Raw genomic sequence first — 25462 nt, forward strand, 5'->3', positions numbered from 1 at the left:
TGGGGTGTTGTCTACACAAAGTTTTCACAAGTTCCCTTTCCTCGCCAACTTAAACACGAGCCAAAATGGCTTTCCAAGGCTGAGCAGCATTAATAGAGTATGAATGAGCACGTCAGGTCTGATACGTGTTGGAACTGTGTGATGCTTGTAAGCATGGACAGTGAGCATGCAGGAGATACCATCTGTACATGGTTACAGCAGATTTCACTGGCCTCAGAGCCGGGGCCCCTGTCATAGAAGGGAGAAGCGCCACTGCAACGTGCGTATTCTGGGGGGGCTTCTGAGTGAATGGGGAGGGGATATAGCCTACTAGATATCATGTCCCCATAATCCACTAAACTGTCCTCAGTCACTGTCCACCCTTTGTAATCCCCCTCTCAGAGGAAAATATGATCAACTCTAACTTCACGTCACTGTTCTGCTTACGACATCATGATCACATCTTTGCGCACCAATCACAAGACACAAGCTTAATTTGGTCTCGGCACAGTTTTCCCTCTCTGTCCGAATGCAGACATGGTCATGCAACACATTTACATTACATTTACGTCATTTAGCAGACGCTCTTATCCAGAGCGACTTACAAATTGGTGCATTCAACTTATGATAGCCAGTGGGACAACCACTTTTTTTATGGGGGGGGGGGGGGGGGGGTAGAAGGTTTACTTTTATACTATTCCAGGTATTCCTTAAAGAGGTAGGGTTTCAAGTGTCTCCGGAAGGTGGTCAGTGACTCCGCTGTCCTGGCGTCGTGGGGGAGCTTGTTCCACCATTGGGGTGTCAGAGCAGTGAATAGCTTTGACTGGGCTGAGCGGGAACTGTGCTTCCGTAGAGGTAGGGGGGCTAGCAGGCCAGAGGTGGATGAACGTAGTGCATCAACACCAATTGAGCAGCAGATTTAATATGATGCACATAATAAACAATGCCATAATGTACAGACTTACACTACAGTATCCAAATGTATGTGGACACCGCTTCATATTAGTGGATTTGGCTATTTCAGCCACACCCGTTGCTGACAGGTGTATAGAATTGAGCACAGAGACATGCAATCTCCATAGCAAACATTGGCAGTAGAGCTCAGTGACTTTCAACGTGGCACCATCATAGGATGCCACCTTTCCAACAAGTCAGTTCGTCCAATTTCAGCCCTGATAGAGCTGCCCCGGTCAACTGTAAGTGCTGTTATTGTGAAGTGGAAACGTCTAGGAGCAACAATGGCTCAGCCGCGAAGTGGTAGGCCACACAAGCTCACAGAACGGGACCGTTGAGTACTGAAGCACGTAAAAACCGTCTGTCCTCGGTTGCAACTCTCACTACCAAGTTCCAAACTAACGAATCTGGGTTTGGCGGATGCCAGGAGAACGCTACCTGCCCCAATGCATAGTGCGAACTGTAAAGTTTGGTGGAGGAGGAATAATGGTCTGGGGCTGTTGTTCATGGTTCTGGTTAGCCCCCTTAGTTCCAGTGAAGGGAAATCTTAACGCTACAGTATACAATGACATTCTAGACGATTCTGTGCTTCCAACTTTGTGACAACAGTTTGGGGAAGGACCTTCCTGTTTCAGCATGACAATGCCCCCATGCACAAAGCGAGGTCCTTACAGAAATTGTTTGTCGAGATCGGTGTGGAAGAACTTGACTGGCCTGCACAGAGCCCTGACCTCAACCCCATCGAACACCTTTGGAATGAATTGGAATGCCGACTGCGAGCCAGGCCTAATCGCCCAACATCAGTGCCGACCTCACTAATGCAAGTCCCCGCAGCAATGTTCCAACATCTAGTGGAAAGTCTTCCCAGAAGAGTGGAGGCTGTTATAGCAGCAAAGGGGGGGACCAACTCCATATTAACGCCCATGATTTTGTAATGAGATGTTCGACAAGCAGGTGTCCACATACTTTTGGTCATGTAGTGTATCTACCAGCCCTAATATTAGTTGTGTCACAGATCGCTGTTCCAGCGGTGTGTTACCTATTAGTGTGTGTTATCCCAGAGCAGAATGGATTTTAAGTAGATTCAGGCTATTTGAGGGGCTTTAAGCTAACGTCTGGCGTAATGGAACAGCCGCGTTGCGCTAGTATCACATGGACGCGAGACAATGTGTAAAATATTAAAGTGCCCCAAATCGTTCGCTACAACAGGCTTTTCGGCAGATTACAACCCTCAGTTCCCTATGCAGTGATTTATAGATTATAGATAGCTTTGGGTTTATGTATTCACGAGACTCAGTGGACAGCAAGCCTCTTTGGCCCTACCTCACGTGAACTAATTCTCTCCTCTCTACCTCCCTTCTTCTTCTCCTCGTTCCCTCCATCTCTCTTCTTTTCTCTCCAGCCTCTCATCATCCCTCAGTCTGCTCTGCCCTCATCCCACCACCATCATTTCTCTTTTTCCTCCCTCTATCGTTATACTTCCTGCTCCTCCCCTCTTCCCTCTCCTCCCTCTGAGCTATACTTCTCTCTTCTATGGATCCTGAGTAAAAATGCAGCACAATGTGATGGCCATGGGAATGAGCTAATGACTAGCGTTGAAAAGGTCTGGTTTGAATCCCTGGTGCTGTCTGTATAGGTCCCCTGTGGTTATTTTTCAGTTGTCCAATATGCAATACACAGTGTGAACAATTCAATTAACTTCAATCTAGTCAATTTGGGTAATTAGCCATGTGCAAATAAGGCTATCCCTGCATGTTATCACAGATGTAATTCTCCCAAACCAACAATAACCATGCAATTACAATGTTGTCCCATCTTTCAATGTCAACACGGAGAGTAATTCCTCTGTTGATAGAAATCGGAGGGAGTGTATGTATCCCATCATGCATCACAACTGAGATGTCCCTTCTCCTTTTTAAAAGAGAATGTGTGCCCCAATAATCTCTCCTTCATCCTAAAGTGTGCACTCATTCACTACTCCCCACAAATTTAAAAGCATTGGATTGGTGTTGGAATGGGCTAGATGGACTTTCCATATACCTGTCATTTCCTTTAAAATCTACAAAGGGAATGTAATATATATTTTTTTACATTTAACATCTCCAGCACCACCCCAACAGCAACAAATGTGAAAATGTTTATGTTTTGTAGTAAAAAAGATAGAGGAAGATAACTGTTTCAAATGACATCATCGGTGTGCATCGTGTGATTTTAACCAATTATGAGTAGGCATTGCCTACTAACTGTCAACTAATTGGTTGATGATGTCATTGGAAACACTTGTCTTTTTTACTACAAAACATAGAAACACGCCATTTTCACATATGTTGATGTTGGGGTGGTGCTGCAGATGATGAATATGAAGTTGAACAATTTTGAAATGTCCCTTTAAGTGCACAAGAAAGGACAGATTATTAGAACGCAACCAACATCCTCATTTAGGACCTAGAGAGGAAGGCCTGTTCATATTCATGGATCATAATCAGTGAGTGAATAACACGTGATCAATCAACCTCCCATGTGCGGACAAGGCTGACATTTTCCCTTTAAAATAACATGGATATTTCACGACACACGGGTCTGAGGTTGTTTTGAGCAGGGTTTTCACATACATTGGAAGTTTGCTTCAGCTGTCCTATTGCAATTGCCTATTGACTTTTAGCTATGACTAAAGCTTTAGGAGAGCGGAAGAGAGACTGTAATATGATGGTGGGTGCTGAAAGCGATGGCTTCGCTATTAGAGGGAACACAATAGAAAGTGTGGTTGAATACGACAGAGATCCCCATTGAGCCAACCATCATTTTGCTCCCACAGTCACAAGAGACGCTATTTTCAATTGTTAAAAATGGCGCCTAGATAAAAGGGTAAACGCCCGTTCAACCCAGCTATAACTGATTATATGGCAATGCATGGCAAAATTAGTGCAATTTTAATTAATCGTTGTTTAACAGTAGGATGAAAAATTCATTACACATTAGTATGCAGATGAGCCTGTGTGATACTGTGTTATAGTCATAGTTAATAAACCGTTAAAGGGGAGTTGGTTTTAGCTAAGTGTGAGGTCAGGAATAAACTGTGTACTTTCCTTGTGTTATCTTGACTGACACTCCTCAGGAGAGACCAGTTGACTGTAGATGGAGAGGTCAAAGTGAATCCTTTAGAAATGCATACAGTTCATGGTTGAGAGAGTCACCCACCGAAGCACACTTCAAACACGACTGCACAGCATGGTAAGGGCTGTACTGCCTATCTGCCTCCTTCTTCAGGAGAGTCAGTCAGTCAGTGTACTGGCACAGTGCAGCAGGATTACAAAGGAAGGAACTACAACACTTTGCTTGAGCTTCCTCTACCCACTCTACTTTCCTCCTTTGTAGTAACAGACCTGGGTTCGAATACTATCTGAAATCATTTAAAATACTTTAGCTCGGTGTCATTGAGCTTGCCTGTTGCAAAGGAACCAATAGAATAGCTATCTGGCACTCCAGGCAGGCTAAAGAAAACTTTAAATGTATTTGAATGATTTCAAATAGTATTTGAACCCAGGTCTACCATGATATTGGAAAAACAACTCTAAGTAAACATCTGGAGCATACCACCATGTCTTAAATCCTCTGCTCTAAGACCATTACCACTCATTTGCATGCTGTCAGCCGCCTCTGTAATTTTGGGCAGAAGGTTCCAATCCAAATGCTTGATTATTTTTTTTGCCTGGGGAGCAGTGGTAAAAAATGAAAACGCTTCGTTGTCTTACACCCTGCCTACAGTACCGAGGATTCAGGTGGACTGTGCGTATAAAAATAGAAACTAACAGCAATGACGTGTTTGGAGAAAATCACACATGCCACAGATGATATTCAAAACATATTTCCAATACAGCCCTTTACACTAGGAAATATACCAAGGGTAGCTTTGTGTTTTTCTTTGCTGAAAGACAGTCCTCTGGAAAGCCTCAGTTCGTTCAAAGCTTTGTGAAATCCTTAATACCCTCGCTGTCCCTAGGCACTGTCAGGGTCCCGTTTCCAACTGGTCTCCTTGGTGATGGGTCTTTGAGAGAGGGCTAGCTGGTGCCAGGACACTGGGGGTTTTGATTGTCCTGCTGCATGGCTCATTATCATCTGAATACATCATGTTTCCTGCCACCATGGCACGGGAACAAGAGGCTCCCTGTTCCACTGGCCAGAGCCTGGGTGAAGCCAGGGCCCAGTGTGGTTGGTCGGTTTCTTGGCTGCTTTGGCTTTTCACTGGCACTTTTAAGCACATGTTTGTGAGCTGGTGCTGCATCACATCTCCTCCATATTCCAACCTGTAGATCTGGTGCACAATATTAAAGGGATAGTTTGCTGTTTTGAAGTTTCAGTTTTTTCGACTTTCCTAAAGGGAACTATCCTTTTAACCTGGCTTGGTGGTGTTTCTCTGCCAAAGTGATGGTGTAAGTGCTAAAACACTACACAACCTTAACTTAAGCCTTATTAACTGATCATGCCCAGGGCCGGCGCCAGGAATAAGGGCCCCCGGCCCAAAGCAAACACTTTCTTTTTTTTTGGAACTCAGTCTGGGTTTCAACTTACTGTTGAGAGTTAGAATAGTAGAATACACAAGATGTAAGTTAGAAATTTGGTTGTGCATCAGCAGTTTTTCTCTTGTTATGTCAGTCACTGACAGTCACTCAATTAGCCATGTCAGCTAACAATTTTTAGATTGGTAAGTTAGTCTAGTCAGTAGTAATCATGGCTGTATACCGACCAGGCACGCAGGGCACGTGCGCAGGCTGACCTCCAGGGCCCCCATTGATTTTGTTAGTCACTCTCACTCAGATATCATTAACATGGCATAAGTCATGGCAAAATGTGTAGAATTGCAGGAAATTAGGTTTAAAACTGCAAAACAATTCTCACCACACCATGGCAAAATTGATAGAATGCAGAAAATTGGCTTTAAAACTGCAAAAATGTCTCTCTACCCCATGGAAAAATTAGTAGAATTGCCCCCCAACCAAATCTCGCTTAGGGCCCCCAAAAGGCTAGTGCTGGCCCTGATCGTGCCGACAGTGACTAGTTCTCCTGTACATAAGACAACAGCAAAGGTCAGGTCTCAGCCGCGGCGGAGTGATTTCACTGGGACCAATTTAAAAGTGTAATAGTTTGAGGTGGATGGTGTCACGCCCAGGCGTGTGCATTCCCAGCCTCCATAACACTGTTCTATACATGAGGCTGTGGATGTGTAGCAGATTGAAATGTTACACACGCCTGTCTACCATGGGATAGCCAGGTTAGACAGTGGTGAAGACCGTCTATCTTACATGCAAGGCATACAGAGTAGGCCTAAGTATTTCTTCAAAGTACCTGGTTATGTTCGGATATGTTCGGTTACATTCATGATACCTGGCAGATTTACTTCAAAATATCTTGTAGCTTTAATGCGCCAGAAAAATTGTGGGTTCTATACACGTAGGGAGCAAGTGGGTGGGCTTCATGTATAATAGAAAATAGTGTAGAATCCTTTTATATTAACTGCAGATCTAGCACACAAGAGATATTGGGTGGAGATGGTGCTGAAACCCAGAGACCTAGGAGAGCCAGTAGGCACTGTGCATAATCATGCAGCATACACCACCCTGTGGGTTCCCTCTGTAAGCTTCATCTCCTGTGTCTGTGTGTGTGTGTGTGTGTGTATCTGTGTGTGCACATGCGTAGTTAAGTGCGTACGGTTGAAGTGTGTGCGTGTGCGCGCGTGCTTGTGTGTGTAAGTGTGTGTGTTTGTGTGTACAGCCAAGGGATTTAAAGCCCAAGGCTCCCTCATGTTCTGATCTCATCCTGCAATTAATGTTAACCTCTGATTAAGACAAATGTAATCAGTCAGTCTAACTGGTGTTGTGAGCTCCTCATCACCAGTCTTGGCAGATGACTTGTATCCCGTCTTCTCAATATTTTCCTGGCTTTTTCCAAGTGGGGGTCTCACTTTGTGGGGGTCTCATAATTTACCTTTTGACATTATTTTCCTTTTAGAGTCCCTGTTGCTGTTGATCAATATCTTTTGATATTGGCAGACGATATATTGGTATTTAATTGCAGTGATAAAGGGTAACACATGCTGTATAGTGATTTGTGTGTATTTTGGTCACACAGCAGAGTAAGCACTGACAGTAGTTAATTAATACTGTGAGTCAACCTATGGGCTTACCTTATTTTGCTATTTATTATGCTTTTTATATACTGAAACATTGGCAATATGATTTTGCAGGGAATACTGGTCTGGGTGAAAGTTAATTTTGGGTGTGTTTTGGATTAAATTATTGGTGGTGCTGCCTGTCCACACAAAAACAAAGGAAATATTGCACAGTATATTTTTGTTAAATATGTATATGTTCATTTTGGTGCAAATTTATTATATTTGAGCAATATTAAAAGGTCTGTTCATCAATGATTAATAGTCGTTGTGCTACAATCTAGGTTAGGGCCCAAGAGGGAATGGAGACGCAAAAGAAAACAAACAAATCGTTCTGTATGAAGAAAACAACATATTTTACTATGTGGCACAGATCCTGTTAATTATACAATATTAATAATAATATAATAATAATAAATGTATATTTGAATGACAAAATGATCAATAACACGTTTACTGAGGGTTTCTGCATCATTTACATTTACATTTTTTAGTCATTTAGCAGACGCTCTTATCCAGAGCGACTTACAGTTAGTGAATAAAAAATGTTTTATACTGGCCCCCCATGGGAATCGAACCCACAACCCTGGCGTTGCAAACGCCATGCTCTATCAACTGAGCTACATCCCTGCCGGCCATTCCCTCCCCTACCCTGGACGATGCTGGGCCAATTGTGCGCCGCCCATGAGTCTCCCGGTCGCGGCCGGCTGCGACAGAGCCTGGATTCGAACCAGGATCTCTAGTGCCTTAGACCACTGCGCCACTCAGGAGCTTACTACAGTACCAGTCAAAAGTTTGGACACACCTACTCATTCAAGGGTTTTTCTTTATTTTTACTATTTTCTACATTGTAGAAAAATAGTGAAGACATCAAAACTATGAAATAACACATATAGAATCATGTAGTAACCAAAAAAGTGTTAAACAAATCAAAATATATTTTATATTTGAGATTCTTCAAATAGCCACCCTTTGCCTTGATGACAGCTTTGCACACTCTTGGCATTCTCTCAACCAGCTTCACCTGGAATGCTTTTCCAACAGTCTCGAAGGAGTTCCCACATATGCTGAGCACTTGTTGGCTGCTTTTCCTTTACTCTGCCGTCCAACTCATCCCAAACCATCTCAATTGGGTTGAGGTCGGGGGATTGTGGAGGCCAGGTCATCTGATGCAGCACTCCATCACTCTCCTTCTTGGTAAAATAGACATTACACAGCCTGGAGGTGTGTTGGGTCATTGTCCTGTTGAAAAACAAATGATAGTCCCACTAAGCCCAAACCAGATGGGATGGCGTATCGCTGCAGAATGCTGTGGTAGCCATGCTGGTTAAGTGTGCCTTGAATTCTAAATAAATCACAGACAGTGTCACCAGCAAAGCACCCCCACACCATAACACCTCCTCCTCCATGCTTTACGGTGGGAACTACACATGCAGAGATCATCCGTTCACCCACACCGTGTCTCACAAAGACACAGCGGTTGGAACCAAAAATCGCAACAATTTCCACCGGTCTAATGTCCATTGCTCGTGTTTCTTGGCCCAAGCAGGTCTCTTCTTCTTATTGGTGTCCTTTAGGAGTCGTTTCTTTGCAGCAATTCGACCATGAAGGCCTGATTCACACAGTCCCCTCTGAACAGTTGATGTTGAGATGTGTCCGTTACTTGAACTCTGTGAAGCATTTATTTGGGCAGCAATTTCTGAGGCTGATAACTCTAATGAACTTATCCACTGCAGCAGAGGTAACTCTGGGTCTTCCATTCCTTTGGCGGTCCTTATGAGAGCCAGTTTCATCATAGTGCTTGATGGTTTTTGCGACTGCACTTGAAGAAACTTTCAAAGTTCTTGAAATGTTCCATATTGACTGACTTTCATGTCTTAAAGTAATGATGGACTGTCGTTTCTCTTTGCTTATTTGAGCTGTTCTTGCCATAATATGGACTTGGTCTTTTACCAAATAGGGCTATCTTCTGTATACCCCCCCTACTTTGTCACAACACAACTGATTGGCTCAAACGCATTAAGAAGAAACGAAATTCCACAAATTAATTTTTAAGAAGGCAGACCTGTTAATTGGAAAAGGGTGGTTACTTTGAAGAATCTGAAATCTCAGATATATTTTGATTTGTTTAACACTTTTTTGGTTACTACATGATTCCATATGTGTTATTTCATACAATGTAAAAAACAGTAAAAATAAAGACAAACCCTTGAATGAGTAGGTCTGTCCAAACTTCTGACTGGTAGTGTACGTCATTATTATTGTAAGCATGCTCGCTCACATACACACACACACACACACACACACACACACACACACACACACACACACACACACACACACACACACACAATTAAACAAACAAGTTAATACTTACTCCTGAAAGAAAACCAGGTGCAAACACCTTGGGTCATGAATTCATGTGTGAAACTACAATCAAGTTGTGCTAATCTTTAAACAGTTGTTATTCTCAAAATATCTCCTAAGAATACAGGGAAACTTAACACACATGACTGTGTATTACAGGATTCTGAACTTAGTCTGAACAGAACTTGAAAAGAACTGTATGAATCAATGGCAGCATCCTACACAGTAACCAGCGGAGCATGACCCAATAGCCTCTCATGCTAGTGAGAAGATAGCTTTTTAAACCAAACCAATGGGACTTGGTCATGTGCTGAACCTACAGATTAAGTGTGGCACCGTATGGGATGTGCTTGCAGATGAGGGAGGTGTGATCAGATTGGTTCCATTCAATGCTCCCAGTTGTGAGGTCAATCTGAATGGTAAGAGTATTGACAACAGGAGAGAGTGCATATAGGCTCTTGGAAGCATGAGAATGGTCTGTTTTTAGAAATGAAGGCTGCATGGACGGAGGGCATCAGGACAGGGCTATCAATTCTGTGTTAGTGACCTGCTATAAGCTTGCAGGTCACTATCAAATCTGGTCTTGAGAAGACTAAGGAACTGACCCGATAGCATCATGCTGAATCTATTTATATACTGTACCACCACACTCCGCTGAATCCTGCCACTGCAGTTGTAACATGTTTCTGTCCACTGTCAAGCTAAGATTTAACATGGTTTACCTGGCGAGTCGACCAACACCAGTAAGCTTTAAACCAACTAAAGTACACTAAAGCAAGTTGCGTTCTCTACTTTTTTTTTTTTTTGTCATTTAGCAGACGCTCTTATCCTCTCAAATGATGTCTTTCTGTGCTGTGATTTGTTTACATTGTCTTGATTCATACCTCTGTGAACCAAAACATCAGCAAAGGAAACATTTGCAAACAGATAATTGTGCTACTAATTACAGTGTTGTTAAACATGAAAACACGAAATGAAAAAACCCCCTGATGATATCATCAGTTTTTACATTTCTTAATTCATCTCAGCGCTTCATACTTGTAATGTGGCGAGGAGGTTAGAGCCAGGGTTCTAGCAGCCGTCTCCATGGTAACTGACATTCTCTTTAAGGAGCTTGGCTGTTAGAGGCCAATTGTCACCAAAGTGCTTCAAAGGTCGGAATTAAATTCAAAGGGGAACTCCAATGAAAATTGCCTTGTTCGGTTGGTATTTCTAGCTAGAAGGGCTTCTGTTGCAGCCTGTGATTGTCAACTGTTTTCAAATATTCATGTTGGCAACCCTGTTCTTCGATGTCATTTTGACAACCAGAAAAAAGCACTTTTAGACATTCTACAGTACATTCACATTAATCATAAGATTGAAACACCTGAAATAGAACAGGTCTGATGATGTGCATGCTGGAGTGAGATTTACACAAAAATAATTATTTAATGTTAAATCCGAATTTGTGGTCTAATTCTGTCAGTCATACGATCACATCTCTAAATATCCATTGAAAACGACAGTGTTTTCTTATGTTTAATTGCAGTCATCATTCATGGTAGAAGACAGCGTAGCTATATGCCCGATTTGCACCCAGTAATCTACAGAGATTCCCTCTTTCCCCAGCAGCCAATGCTCTTGAAGATAGCCTATTTCAGTCAGAGCACTCTGGCCCAGCTTGACAGCTGATGAAATGATTGCCGATTCGTCTCTGAAATGAGAGCACTTTAGCAATACAGCATTTACTATTAAAAGCAATGGTGATAGCCTGTGAATGTTCTCAGTATAAGAGCAGTGAGGCAAAACGTCAGCTTTACATCTTGTTGCCAGTTCATGCAGAAAATATAGATTATTAAAGGAGTCTGATGTGCTTTGAGTGCATATTCCACTCCTGAAGCCATGGGGGTTTCAAAATGCTCATTTACATCAAATGGGGAATTTCTGACAGGCATCAATTGAACACTTGAAGACGCCCATGTCCAGAATATGAAGCGCCAACTTTTCTCCAATGGTTGACTATATTTCATTTCATATTGGGTGTGTAATGGCATTTAAAGTGAGCGGGGAGCGTACCTTGCATTGGAAAACAATAACATTATCTCAAATGCAGTGTATTATTTACATTGATACTGATTTCTTTGGCTGGCAACGTGGAAAAGGGTGATGGGGAAGTCGTTTGTACGATGCTCCCTCCATTACGCGATACAATAGCAGAGAGTGGAACATTTCCCGTAAAAATAAGAGGCATTCAAGTTTGAAACCCACAATGGTGCTCTTAGGGATCTCACCCCATGCAGTGTTTTGATGGAATGCCTAATGAGCTCTAGTGCTGTTATTGGTATGCTGGGACTCATTCCAGTTTCTAAGGATTCCACTCTAGGACTGTGCATTTCAGCTCGGCAGAGAATCAAAGGTTCTGTATACTGTCCCCCAGAGCAGGGTTCATGAAAGCTAGTGTTTCACATGATTCCCTTCAGTTTATCCAGGCTGCCTGGGTTAGAGCCAGCCATGGAGACGCTGTGTGTTCTTCTGGGCCATTGGATCTATGGGCACTATGTGTGGGAGGGCCCTGAGAGAGGTCCATTTAACACCAGTAGAGAGAGCAGTGAAGACGCAACCATATTGCAGTCTCTAGTTAGAAACATTCTAGTGTATCAGAGGAGAAGAGCCTGATATTGCCAGATGTATCAAGCAGCATGCAAAGCTTCATAAACCACAGGAGAGCTTTATCTCTCTCTTCAGCAGTTACTGTAACTACAAGTAATATGTTATAATGTATCTCTAGATTAGGGAAATGTTCATTTAGGGAAGATGGGATCAAGGGGAATGAGGAAAAAATGGGATTTAAGGAAATATCCTCCATTGGCAACATAGGTGGTATTGCATTAGCTTGCATTCCTCTGTGATGCATTTTACATATTCATATTCTAATTCCCATAGCATACATTATTAATCACTTATCAAAATGCAGATGCAATGTATGTAATAAATATTTGTTATCATGCACTTTGTATACACAAGCAATGGGGTAGAACGATATATAAGTATTATTATGATTATGAAAGCCCTTATATAAGCTAGACTTCATTACCCTGTATCATGACGCCTGACTTATGCCTGTAAGGTTAACTCACAATGTGGTCAATTGCAGCCAATCGTAATGGCGACAGCACTGCTCATTGTATTGGCACATTGTGGAAAACCAGTCAGTGGTGCCATCGAGTCATTTGATCTGTTTGGCATACGATTCACTCCGTGGGGCGATGATGCAAAGCTTGTTCCCTGTTTGCAATGTGAGTTCTGGGGATAATGGGGGTTATGGGGGCAGATCTATGAACTGTAATTACATTACCTACTGTATCGGGAGACGTTTTTAATTAAGGGTCCCATGTCAAACAGTATATGGAAAATAAATCAATGTATTCTGACGGCAACAAATAGAGCAGGGTGCATTGAGTTTGCCATCAATTAGTGTTCCTTTCTTTTTTCAGGGATCTAAAATCACACCCCCTTAACTGCATGAGCTCAATAGAACAAGAAAAATTACATTTACATTTACGTCATTTAGCAGACGCTCTTATCCAGAGCGACTTACAGGAGCAATTAGGGTGAAGTGCCTTATTACACTTGACAAGGTGCCCCACCAATAATTCACTGCAGACGGGGTTGCATTGCCTTTTGAAAACCAACAGCTGTTCGTGTTCTTGAAATACATATTTGCATTACTTTATCTTTACAATGTATAGGCCTAAGCTCTTTTATATGCATGCTTGGGTTTGCTTCAATACTTAGCATTATTTTCTTATTCTCTTTTCTCAGGTTCAAGATTTGATCTACACACAGGAACAGGTACCTTTTCAACACAGTTTTTGTTTATTCTTGAATAAAATCATTGATTGTGCAGAATCCATCCACTAAGAGTATGGTGAAGTGGTGGAGATGCATTAGAATGCATGCCAAGATGAGAATGTCGCTCGGATGTTCAGGTGTGACACTAGTAGTGTCAATGGCACTGTTTGAATTAAACCCTTTTTTAGTAATGGTAACTCATTAATATGATTAGAAATGAGTCACATATGTACTGTTAAAGCACTGAACTTAATATAGCCAGGTCCATAATTATTGGCACTAAAAATAAAGATGAGCAAAAAAGACTGTGTAAATAAATAATACAAATACTGAGCTATATTGTATGCTCAACATTTTTTAGAAATTATATTATTTTATACTAATACAATTGCTCAGAGAAAGATATTTTGTTTAATAAGAAGCAAAAAAGATCTGGTCCTGGGGCCCTTGTTAAGGTAAATGGCATCACATACTTTACTTAGTACTAGGACATTTTACCCAAAAACCTGACACTTGGCCGTAAGTGGATCTTTTCCAACAAGACAATAACCCCAAGCACTAATCAAAATCCACCAAGAAATTGTTAATTGACCACAAAATCAACATTTTGCAATGGCCATCTCAGTCTCCGGACATGAACTCCATTGAAAACCTGTGGTTTGAATTGAAGAGGGCAGTCCATAAGAGCAGACAAAAGGAAATCAAAGATCTGGAAAGATTCTGAATGGAGGAATGGTCTAAGATCCCTCCCAACGTGTTCTCCAATCTCATGAAACATTTTAGAAAAAGGCTCAGTGTCGTTATCCTCACAAGGGGAGGGTGCTAGTGTATTGAAAACAGGAGTGCCAATAATTGTGACCTATCTTTTTGAGATTTGTTTTGATTACTTGTTAAACAAAATCTCTTTCTCTGAGCAATTTATTATTATAAAATAATATCATTTCCCTGTCAGCACATATTCAGTGTGTAAACAGCCATAATCAGTTTAATCACATTGACCACACAGTGTGGATCGTGGTGATGTTGGCTTTAGTATAGAGCTGGTCCTAATCACAGGAAATGGAGAGTGTGTTTGTGTGGACACCAGTAATAGTGTTGTAATAATTTGTAGGGACAGTCCTAATGACACTGTTGGGAATTCCCTTCCCTTCTTTAGTTCCCGTGGGCACGGCTGTTATTTTCATAGTATTACTTCTAGAATTTATTGTCGTAAAAGCCCAACGTTCTTCCGATTTATTTAGGTAATGAGTCAGCACGGACGGTGTGAGGCAAAAAATTATAATCAACAACAGGAATATCTATAGACGCGGAGGCACGCTAGTCGATTTAACAGTTCGTCCTGCTTTTATGGGTATTTCTAGCAGATGGAGTCTTGTTGCGATTTATGTCTCTGGCCTCCCTCAGTGGATCGCAGAGTATTTTAGTCCCGAATAATCCCCACCATCTGCTGTCTCCTGTACTACGTGTTAGCACCCTCTCTCTCTCCGTCTCTCTCTCTCTCTCTCTCTCTCTCTCTCTCTCTCTTTCTCTCTCTCTCTCTCTCTCTCTCTCTCTCTATCTCTCTTTCTCCCTCCACCCCCATCCCATCCCACACCATTGGAGATCCAGTCTGGCAAATATAATCTGGACTCTGGTCAGAGTAGTAGTTCCTCTTGCCAAGCCTATAGGCCCCTTACTCTGAGCTACTGAACAGTAGCATATTATTGTGCCTGGTGCTTAAGCCTAACTAATGTCTGATGTCTGTTACTGTTTTATCCAGTAGCTAGATTTCAGAATTGAGTTGAATGTTTGCTTAGTAAGCGTTATATTTGCTACAATATCAAGTAAACATTGTAATGGCTGTCAATGACGAACAAAACTGTCAGCAATATGACCTTATGTGTACTGCTGCAGTGCGGTTTACATATAAACATTCTAGGCTCAAAATATCAAGAGTCTGTACCAAACGCCAGACAGCAATCTAGCATGAACGTACAGTGCCTTCGGAAAGTATTCAGACCCCTTGACCTTTTCCACATTTTGTTAGGTTACAGCCTTATTCTAAAATTGATGAAATCGTTTTTTCCACTCATCAATCTACACACAAAACCCATAATGGCAAAGCAAAAACTGGTTTTTAGAAATCTTAGCTAATTTATAAAATAAAATACAACTGAAATATAACATTTACATAAGTATTCAGACTCTTTATGCAATACTTTGTTGAAGCACCTTTGGCAGCTACTACAGCCTCGAGTCTTCTTGGGTATGACGCTACAAGCTTGGCACACCTGTATTTGGGGAGTTTCTCCCATTCTGCTCTGCAGATCCTCTCAAGCTCTGTCAGGTTGGATAGGGATCATTGCTGCACAGCTATTTTCAGGTCTCTCCAGAGATGTTCGATCGGGTTCAAGTCTGGGCTTTGGCTGGGACATTCAAGGACATTCAGAAACTTGTCCCGAAGCCACTCCTGTGTTGTCTTGGCTGTGTGCTTAGGGTCATTGTTCTGTTGGAAGGTGAACCTTCGCCCCAGTCTGAGGTCCTGAGCACTCTGGAGCAGGCGTTCATCAAGGATCTCTCTGTACTTTGCTCCGTTCATCTTTGCCTCGATCCTGACTAGTCTCCCAGTCCCTGGCGCTGAAAAACATCCCCACAGCATGATGCTGCCACCACCATGGTGCCAGGTTTCCTCCAGACGTGATGCTTGGCATTCAGGCCAAGGAGTTCAATCTTGGTTTCATCAGACCATAGAATCTTGTTTCTCATGGTCTGAGAGTGTTTAGGTGCCTTTTGGCAAACTCCAAGTGGGCTGTCATGTGCCTTTTACTGAGGAGTGGCTTCCGTCTGGCCACTCTACCATAAAGGCCTAATTGGTGGAGTGCTGCAGAGATGGTTGTCCTTCTGGAAGGTTCTCCCATCTCCACAGCGGAACTCTAGAGCTCTGTCAGAGTGACCATCAGGTTCTTGGTCACCTCCCTGACCAAGGCCCTTCTCCCCCGATTGCTCAGTTTGGCCGGGTGGCCAGCTCTAGGAAGAGTCTTGGTGGTTCCAAACTTCTTCAATTTAAGAAGGATGGAGGCCACTGTGTTCTTGGGGACCTTCAATGCTGCAGAAATGTTTTGGTACACTTCCCCAGATCTGTGCCTCGACACAATCCTGTCTCGGAGCTCTACGGACAATTCCTTCGACCTCATGGCTTGGTTTTTGCTCTGACATGCACTGTCAACTGTGGGACCTTATATAGACAGGTGTGTGTCTTTCCAAATCATGTCCAATCAATTGAATTTACCACAGGTGACTCCAATCAAGTTGAGAAACATCTGAATACTTATGTAACTGTAACTTAACAAAATGTGGAAAAAGTCAAGGGGTCTGAATACTTTCCGAAGGCACTGTATCATAAATAATTGCTGTCCATGCACAGGATTTAGTAATGTGGATTTCAAACGACCAAGGATCCAGGCCTACTGTATACACACTATACCTAACATGTTCGTCCGCCATGTTCATGCTCTATGGATTACCAGTGGTTATGAAAGGATTATGGAGGAACGATAAAATAAACTAGTGGTGACTCCTAGGTTGGGGGCATGTGAGTATTTGATAAAGCCATCTATACCTCAACAGAGGCAGACGTCTCATTATCAGACACAGCTCTGCTAATGATAGATAGAGTAGATTGAATTCACATTTTCCACCCAAATCCATTATCCACTACCAGGACACAGGTTCTTTGCTCCGTTTCACATTGGCTTTTCTCCAGATAATTTGTTTTTTCCTGAAATGATATGATAAGCCAGAGACCGTCAAAGAATAACAGTAGGGCCTGTAAGCTTTTGCAGTGCAGTGAGGATTGTGGATTCCAACTGCCTACAGTAGCTAGCTATCCAGTGAACCCATTGCAGTTTAACAAAGGCCAATATCCAAATGACGTAATTCCGCTAGCCATACAGCAACTGCAAGTTAATTATTCTTACAGTGATTTGAATGTTGGATTATTGTAATAGTCATTAATCTATTGGTTATTAAAAAATACACTCCTTATTGAATGCTGAAAGGCACTTTTGAGTAATCAGTGTTCAGCTTGGATATATGATAATGTGGAAGTTCTTAGTACAAGGAACCCATTAAATCTTTATTAGAACTCAATTCAACCACATTTAATTGTGCTAATCTGCTGGGACAATGGGCACTGCTGCCAAAGTGAAGCAGTGTTGCAATAATGAGGTGATGAATCCTCTATTCACAAAATTGAAGTCAGAGGTGTCAGACAGCCGCTCCGCTTAACATATTGTCTGTCTGATATTGAAATACGGCTGCAATAAGTTGCAAATGCTCTCTGTTATACAGTGTGTATAAGCACCTAAGCACATCGGTAGAGAACAAGGGAAAGCTCCGCACAGGAGGATTTGATGACGGAAAATAAACTGTAGAAATCAGAAGCTTCAAATCTACCAATAGTTTTAATAATAATAATGATATGCCATTTAGCAGACGCTTTTATCCAAAGCGACTTACAGTCGTGCGTGCATACATTTTTGTGTATGGGAGGTCCCGGGGATCGAACCCACTACCTTGGCGTTACAAGCGCCGTGCTCTACCAGCTGAGCTACAGAGGACCACGTTTTCAGTGGAACTGTATGATTAGAGTTAATATGGCAACATTCGTAAGACATCGTAGTTCGATAAGTCTGATATGTTACGATTAGTTCCTTGTTAGCTGAAAGCCCCATTCCATATCTAAATTCCTTAGTATACCATAGGTTTGTGGTACAGTATAATGTATTTGCTGCCATCTCCGGATGTGTCATTGGTAGCCTAGCAGACTTTTAGCAGAGGTGCTACTTGGCTGTGTCTCATACCACTCATTCCTCACAACTCTGACCCAGACTCTGGAGAGAAGAAATGTAGAGCAAGATCACATGACCCAACACACAACCCACTGTAGATCACATCAAGACTCGGATTCCTGGGAGACACTAAACAAAACGAACATACCACTCAACCAACCCAGCGCCAGACTGAAGGAGGTTACGTAGAGAACATAACCTACATAGACAACAATACAGCTCACTACTTCCTTTTTGATTACTGCTAGTTGATGCAAAGATCAGATACAAAGATCCAAAGATCAGAGAGAAAATGGATGTATGATGTGTGTGAAATGATGTGTGTGAAAAGGAATCACTATGGTGCTTGTTCTCCTGGATCAATCGGTTGAGATCTCTGTTCTCTTGAGTATATGTCCGACTGGGACATTACAGTGCATACATTTACATTTGCTTCATTTAGCAGACACTCTTATCCAGAGCGACTTACATTCAGTGCATTCAACTAAAGTAGGTAAAACAACCACAATATGTGATATGCATACCATGCATTCCACTTACAATTCAAATATTGAAGTTGTCTGATAGCATTATCCCATGAAACCATAAATGGGCATCGCTAGCTAGCCATAGAACCTCTAGGCAGTGCTAATTATCGCAGGCAGATGCCAACGATGGCAGAGCAGAACAAAATAATGTCCTGATTCTCATTAATCATAACACCTAAGTGTGTGTTCCCACCCGGGTCAAACCCAAAGACCCGGGCCCCACTCGTTAATGAAGAGTCACAATTGGGGTGATATTTTTGCACATAATAAACAATGCCATAATGTACAGACTTACACTACAGTATCCAAATGTATGTGGACACCGCTTCATATTAGTGGATTTGGCTATTTCAGCCACACCCGTTGCTGACAGGTGTATAGAATTGAGCACACAGACATGCAATCTCCATAGCAAACATTGGCAGTAGAGCTCAGTGACTTTCAACGTGGCACCGTCATAGGATGCCACTTTTCCAACAAGTCAGTTTGTCAAATTTCTGCCCTGCTAGAGCTTCCCTGGTCTACTGTAAGTGCTGTTATTGTGAAGTGGAAACGTCTAGGAGCAACAACGGCTCAGCCGTGAAGTGGTAGGCCACACAAGCTCACAGAACAGGACCGTCAAGTGCTGATGCGCGTAGTGACTGCACAGAGCCCTGTCCTCAACCCCATCGAACACCTTTGGGATGAATTAGAAGGCCGACTGCTAGCCAGGCCTCCCTAATGCCCTTGTGGCTGAATGGAAGCAAGTCCCCACAGCAATGTTCCAACATCTAGAGAAAAACCTTCCCAGAAGAGTGGAGGCTGTTATAGCAGCAAAGGGGGGACCAACTCCATATTAATGCCCATGATTTTGGAATGAGATGTTCGACGTGCAGGAGTCCACTTACTTTTGGTCATGTAGTGTACATTATTATCAAATGACGACATAATGATGACATTATCAAAGACCCGGAGATGGGGTTGTGTATGGCGTTCATTGGGGTAATGGTGTACAGCGAACCATCCTGCTTACCCTCGTGCCTCCCCGCCCTCTCCCCCTTTACCCTTTACCCATCCCCCATCCTTCCCTTCTTCCCGTGGGCCCCACCTGCTGCTTGCTGGTGCTGGCGGTGAGGCATCCCTCACAGCCAGGGCTCAGAGACGATTAGCGTCGCGCTAAGGGACAGCTAATTTAAAGCCTGCCGCGTCAGAGTAATAGGATCTGTAAACAAACTGCCTCCACACGTCCCCGGCCGGCATCATTTAACTGGAGCTCCTCCTCCCTCCTACCCAGGGAGAGGGGGAGTAGAGAGGGGGGGGGGGGATCTCTGGAGGCGTCTTTCTCCTCCGGTGCCTCTGTGGAGAGGCCTGGTAACGGTGTACTGCAGATCACAGCTCCTTTAGGAAATTCCTAAGCGCCTCTTCCCCCTCAGAAGGTTGAAAAGTTTGGCATGGGCACTCAGAACCTCAAAAGGTTATACAGCTGCACCATTGAGAGCATCTTGACAGGCTACATCACTGCTTGGTATGGCAACAGCACTGCCCTTGATCGCATGGCTCTTCAGAGGGTGGTGCGGACAGCCCAGTACCTCACTGGGGCCGGGCTTCCTGCCATCCAGGACCTCTATATCAGGCGGTGTGAAAGGAAGGCCCAGAAAATCGTTAAAGACTCCAGCCACCCAAGCCATAGACTGTTCTCTCTGCTTCCGCACGGCAAGCGGTACCGATGCATCAAGTCTGACACCAACAGGCTCCTGAACAGCTTCTATCCCTAAGCCATAAACCTGCTAAATAGCTAACAAAATGGATACACGGACTATCTGAGTTGAACCTTGTATTCAATTTTTATTTTTGCACTGTTTGTATGCACTCACAGGACTCCACACACTCACGCACACTGACACTCAAACACACACATAGCATGCACACATACTGACTCTACACACACGCACGCACACACACACACTCACATACAATCATATACGCTGCTGCTACTCTGTATCATATATCCTGATGCCTAGTCACCTTACCCCTATACATATCTACCTCTATCACTCCAGTATCCCTGCACATTGTAAATATGTTATTGTTGGGTTTAGAGCGTGCAAGAAAGGCATTTCACTGTACTTGTGCACATGACATTACAACTTGAAACCTTGAAACCTTGGTCATACCGTAGACCATAGACCCTTCTGGAATCGGAGAGCAGTTAGCGGTAAGCTAATAGCTATGTTCTGTTACTGGGCAGGCGGCTTAGTCCCTGGTTCTCAGTATCAATGTGTTGGTGATGGATATGAATCATAGGCCACTCTACAGAGGCTTGCGGCTGGAGATCGCTGTCAGATCAAGTGCAGGTGAATGGGGTTTTAATAAACCCTGGGCCATTAAGTAAGACTTGTTATTGGGTCAGGAAGATGCACTCAGCCTTGCATCCGAGTCAGTGAATTCACTAAATGTGCTTACACACACACACACACACACACACTGGCTGCTCAGCACAAGTACAGGAATACAATTTTTCCACTCCAATGCATTCCTAATTTTTGTTCATTTCCAATTGTTTATATTCTTCCTACATTAATGACCAGGCCCAATAAGAAACCCTGTAGTGCCACAGCATAAGTAAAACACACAGAGAGGTGGTGATGGTGGTGGTTGTGGTCTAGCCTGTTAAGTGCCTTGCTGTAATTTCAGAAACCCAGCCAGTAGCTTTGAGCCACCACATGCTTTAAGCCTCAAGTCTTCAAGGTCTGTCATATCTTATCTGGGAGGGAATGAGTGATGTCAGGCAACACATTGATATACTAAGTAATTATGAAGCAATTGGTTTTGGAAATGATTTGGACCACGCCATACCATAGTGGAATCTATGAATAATGCATGTCCTCTGCAGCACAGTAGGAGAAAAGCAATAAACATTTGTATCGTCTGTTATTCTTGGTGGGAAATTACATAATATTCCCTTTGAAGCGCAGACCCATTGATCATGTTTTCCAGTCATTGTTTTAGATAATAGCTAAACATTTGCATGCTTTACTATCTGCTCAAGGCTGGGATTGCATTTTTCAAAGTCACTGTATAGCGAGAAAGCAACATTCTGTTATAAACGAGACTATCCTCCTGTGGAATATAAATTGTACAAAAATGTGTCTTATGGATTCGTTTGGATGTCACGATATGTGAAGTCTCGGTTTGGAAATTCTCATTACTCAGCAAGGTATTTAATGTTACATTAAAGCTTTTGGTGTTTTAGGTAGGCAAAGGCTACTAGACATGTTTTATTCAGTCCCCATGCATTATTCAAGCTTTATTTCTAGATGGAGGCTGCTACCATCTATGAATGTTTGAGAAACTATACAGATCTTTATCCTCTCTATGTATTAGCCATGTGCTTTTAGGCTTGAACATTTCCAGGAATCGCACAGGGAATGTATAAAGAAAGATGGGGTGATTTAGTTGCTTTAGTGTAGAAGGCTGATTTGGCTCCATTGGTACTTCTGTTCTTCCATTCCAGCAAGGCCTGAACAGTGCTGGAGTCCCCAGCCTCTCTCTGTCACTCTTTACTCCCAAGTGTCTGTGTATGTGAACAATATGCATGCATGCTCTCTCTCTCTCTCTCTCTCTCTCTCTCTCTCTCTCTCTCTCTCTCTCTCTCTCTCTCTCTCTCGCACTCTATTAATTTATATTTTCATTTCTCTACCCTCTTACTCTCTTTTCTGACTCACCCATATTGAAACAATCTATCTCTGTCTCTCTCTCTTTTTCATCTCTCCCTCTCTTTCCCATCTCATCTCTCAATCCCCTCTATCACCGCCCCCCTCCTCTCTCTCTCCTTCCATGTTTCTCTATCTCTTTGATACCTCTCCACATTTAATTTCACTAAAGGCATGCAGACCTGACCACAGGACAAGCATCTGTCAAAGAAAAAGAGCTTTACTAAAGTTCAGGAAAATAGTGTCCCCTCACTATCTTTTTGGACATTTCTGTGGACAAGGGAGCATATTTGCCTCTCACTGATCAGTATGCACGTGGCACAAACCTGTCAGAAATGCCTGCACTCAGCACTTATGAGTATCCTGTTGAAAATCATCTGACAGTGAGACCTCATGCATCAATGAGATCTCGTCGAAGGGCTGGTTGCTAGTTGTCGAGTAAGTGAGATTTTGCATAGCAAGTCTTAATGAAGAGCCTAGGCGTGACCCTGGACAACACCCTGTCGTTCTCCGCCAACATCAAGGCGGTGACCCGCTCCTGCAGGTTCATGCTCTACAACATTCGGAGAGTGCGACCCTGCCTTACACAGGAAGCGGCGCAGGTCCTGGTCCAGGCACTTGTCATCTCCCGTCTGGACTACTGCAACTCGCTGTTGGCTGGGCTCCCTGCCTGTGCCATTAAACCCCTACAACTCATCCAGAATGCCGCAGCCCGTCTGGTGTTCAACCTTCCCAAGTTCTCTCACGTCACCCCCCTCCTCCGCACACTCCACTGGCTTCCAATTGAAGCTCGCATCCGCTACAAGACCATGGTGCTTGCCTTTGGAGCAGTGAGGGGAACGGCACCCCTGTACCTTCAGGCTCTGATCAGTCCCTACACCCAAACGAGGACATTGCGTTCATCCACCTCTGGCCTGCTGGCTCCCCTTCCTCTGCGGAAGCACAGCTCCCGCTCAGCCCAGTCAAAACTGTTCGCTGCTCTGGCACCCCAATGGTGGAACAAGCTCCCTCACGACGCCAGGACAGCGGAGTCACTCACCACCTTCCGGAGACATTTGCAACCCCACCTCTTTAAGGAATACCTGGGATAGGCTAAAGTATTCCTTCTAACCCCCCCCCCCCCCAAATTGTAAAGTGGTTATCCCACTGGCTATAGGGTGAACGCACCAATTTGTGAGTCGCTCTGGCTAAGAGCGTCTGCTAAATGACGTTAATGTGCCCTTGAGCAAGGCACTTAACCCTAATTGCTCCTGTAAGTCGCTCTGGTTAAGAGCGTCTGCTAAATGACTAAAATGTAAAATGTAAATGTAAATGTTAATTCAGCATTTGCGGTGTAGCGTGGATACCGGAGCAACAGAGTTTGCCAAACTCCCTTTTATTGTGATACTAACAACTTCTGAAGAATGTTTCTTACCTTTATTGCGACTATTGAGTTTGCTGAATTCCGTTTGCCTCTACATCAAGCAAATACACCTCTTATCATCAACACCTTAACCCCACTGAACTGGTTCGATCTTCAGGTGCAACCCTCTCCCTCTCTCCTCTCTTCTGTCTGATCCTCCCATTATCAAGCTCCTCATTCCTCAAACACTGAAAACAGAAATATGACAGATTACCTGCTATTTTTAGGGAGTCTCATACAGTGCATCATGCCATGCATCTCTCTGTGCCCCAAGCCATTGAACACTGTTTGGATGCAATCTCAGTTTAACCCAAATGCAAAATCCAGAAGCTTTCTGCTATTGCCTATCTATCTGTAGGATTGCAAGGTCTCTTAACAGAGAAATACAGACGATAAGAGATTCATACCATGTTTCTCAGAACGACACCCTTTATAGATGGAATTGCATTATTGGGGATCTGAAGGGGATTTGTTTATCATTATGGTAATACAGTATGGCATGTTAATGTATTTCAGTGCTTTCACGGCTTCTTTCCCCCTCCCATTTCTTCACATACAGGCTGGTTGCTCAACCTCACCTACTCATGTCATCACTTAGCGTGCTCCGTCATGATTAAGATGGCTCATATGAGTCTCCTTAGGCGTGTTGAACATCATCCATGATATGTGCTAAGCATCATCCATGATAGGAGTCAACAAATAATTTTGTTTCGAGGGCCACATTGGGATTAAAAAATTCAGCGGAGGGCCGCACAGATCATTTTCCATATTGAATGTTCATCAAAAGCAATTTGTAGTCCAGTAAAAGTGCAGTTATTTGAAAAGGTATAGGTCCATTATAATTTATATACACTTTCTATCTAGTTTTAGACGTTCAAGAGTGGCATGGAGTGATTTGTAACCCAAAATAATTCCCCAGATTGTATGGGCTCGCGGGCCAGATCCGGCTCGCGGGCCTTATGTTGCCCATCCCTGATCCATGCTGAACATCATCTGTGATATGTGAGAATACCAACACACTCTCCAGAGACAGATATCTGGGATGATCCGTGTTGTATCACACACACAGTTTATTTTCCCCAGTGGTCTGCTAAAGTGTTCTTATAAGGCTGTAACCTCACATGATGAAGTGGGCCATACATTAGATGTATTATTTTGTGGATTCAGGGGACATCATTGTAAATCGTGGTTTAGAACACTATGGATAATCTTAGTCTTTCCTCCTAAAGACTAGTGAATTTTATGATTTTATATTTGTTGAGAAGATGTGTCAACCAAGTACGACCATTACGTTGCTTTCAGCATAGTATACATTCACTACAGACAGAGGAAGTTACTAGGATTTCCCAAACTAGACATGGTTTGGATCAATTAAGGCAGCCCCCCACACCTCTCTGATGTAGCGGAAGACACATTTCAGTTGAATGTATTCAGTTGTACAACTGACTAGGTATCTCCCTTTCCTTTCCATTCCCTTTACAAACATGACAGGAACTCTACAGGAATGGTGTGGCTATTTTACAAGGCAAAATAGCTTTAAAATATTTGCCCCCCCACCAAAAAAGTGTGGACAACAGGAGGGATCTACTCGGTCAAAAACGGCCTCTATTTAAAATATAAAAAATGTTTTCCAAGGAATAATAGGAACATATGTTGGTAATAAAACTAAGTAAAAACAAAAAAAGCGTTATAAATGGAAAATGGGTCATTATGTC

At 43.0% G+C, this 25462-nt stretch overlaps 1 protein-coding gene across 1 annotated transcript in view; it reads left to right on the forward strand.

Moving 5' to 3' along the window:
- Positions 1 to 25462, forward strand: part of LOC311101714 (immunoglobulin superfamily member 11-like) — a gene marked incomplete at both ends in the record, with an annotated part of 91416 nt that overhangs the window by 16649 nt on the left and 49305 nt on the right. The window contains one exon of the mRNA XM_084142877.1: positions 13268 to 13297. Coding sequence (XP_083999003.1) covers positions 13268 to 13297 — 30 coding nt within the window. The remainder of the gene's footprint in view (positions 1 to 13267; positions 13298 to 25462) is intronic.

Source organism: Coregonus lavaretus, assembly GCF_964263955.1.
Source record: "Coregonus lavaretus genome assembly, chromosome: 26".
In the NCBI taxonomy this organism is placed as follows: Eukaryota; Metazoa; Chordata; class Actinopteri; order Salmoniformes; family Salmonidae; genus Coregonus; species Coregonus lavaretus.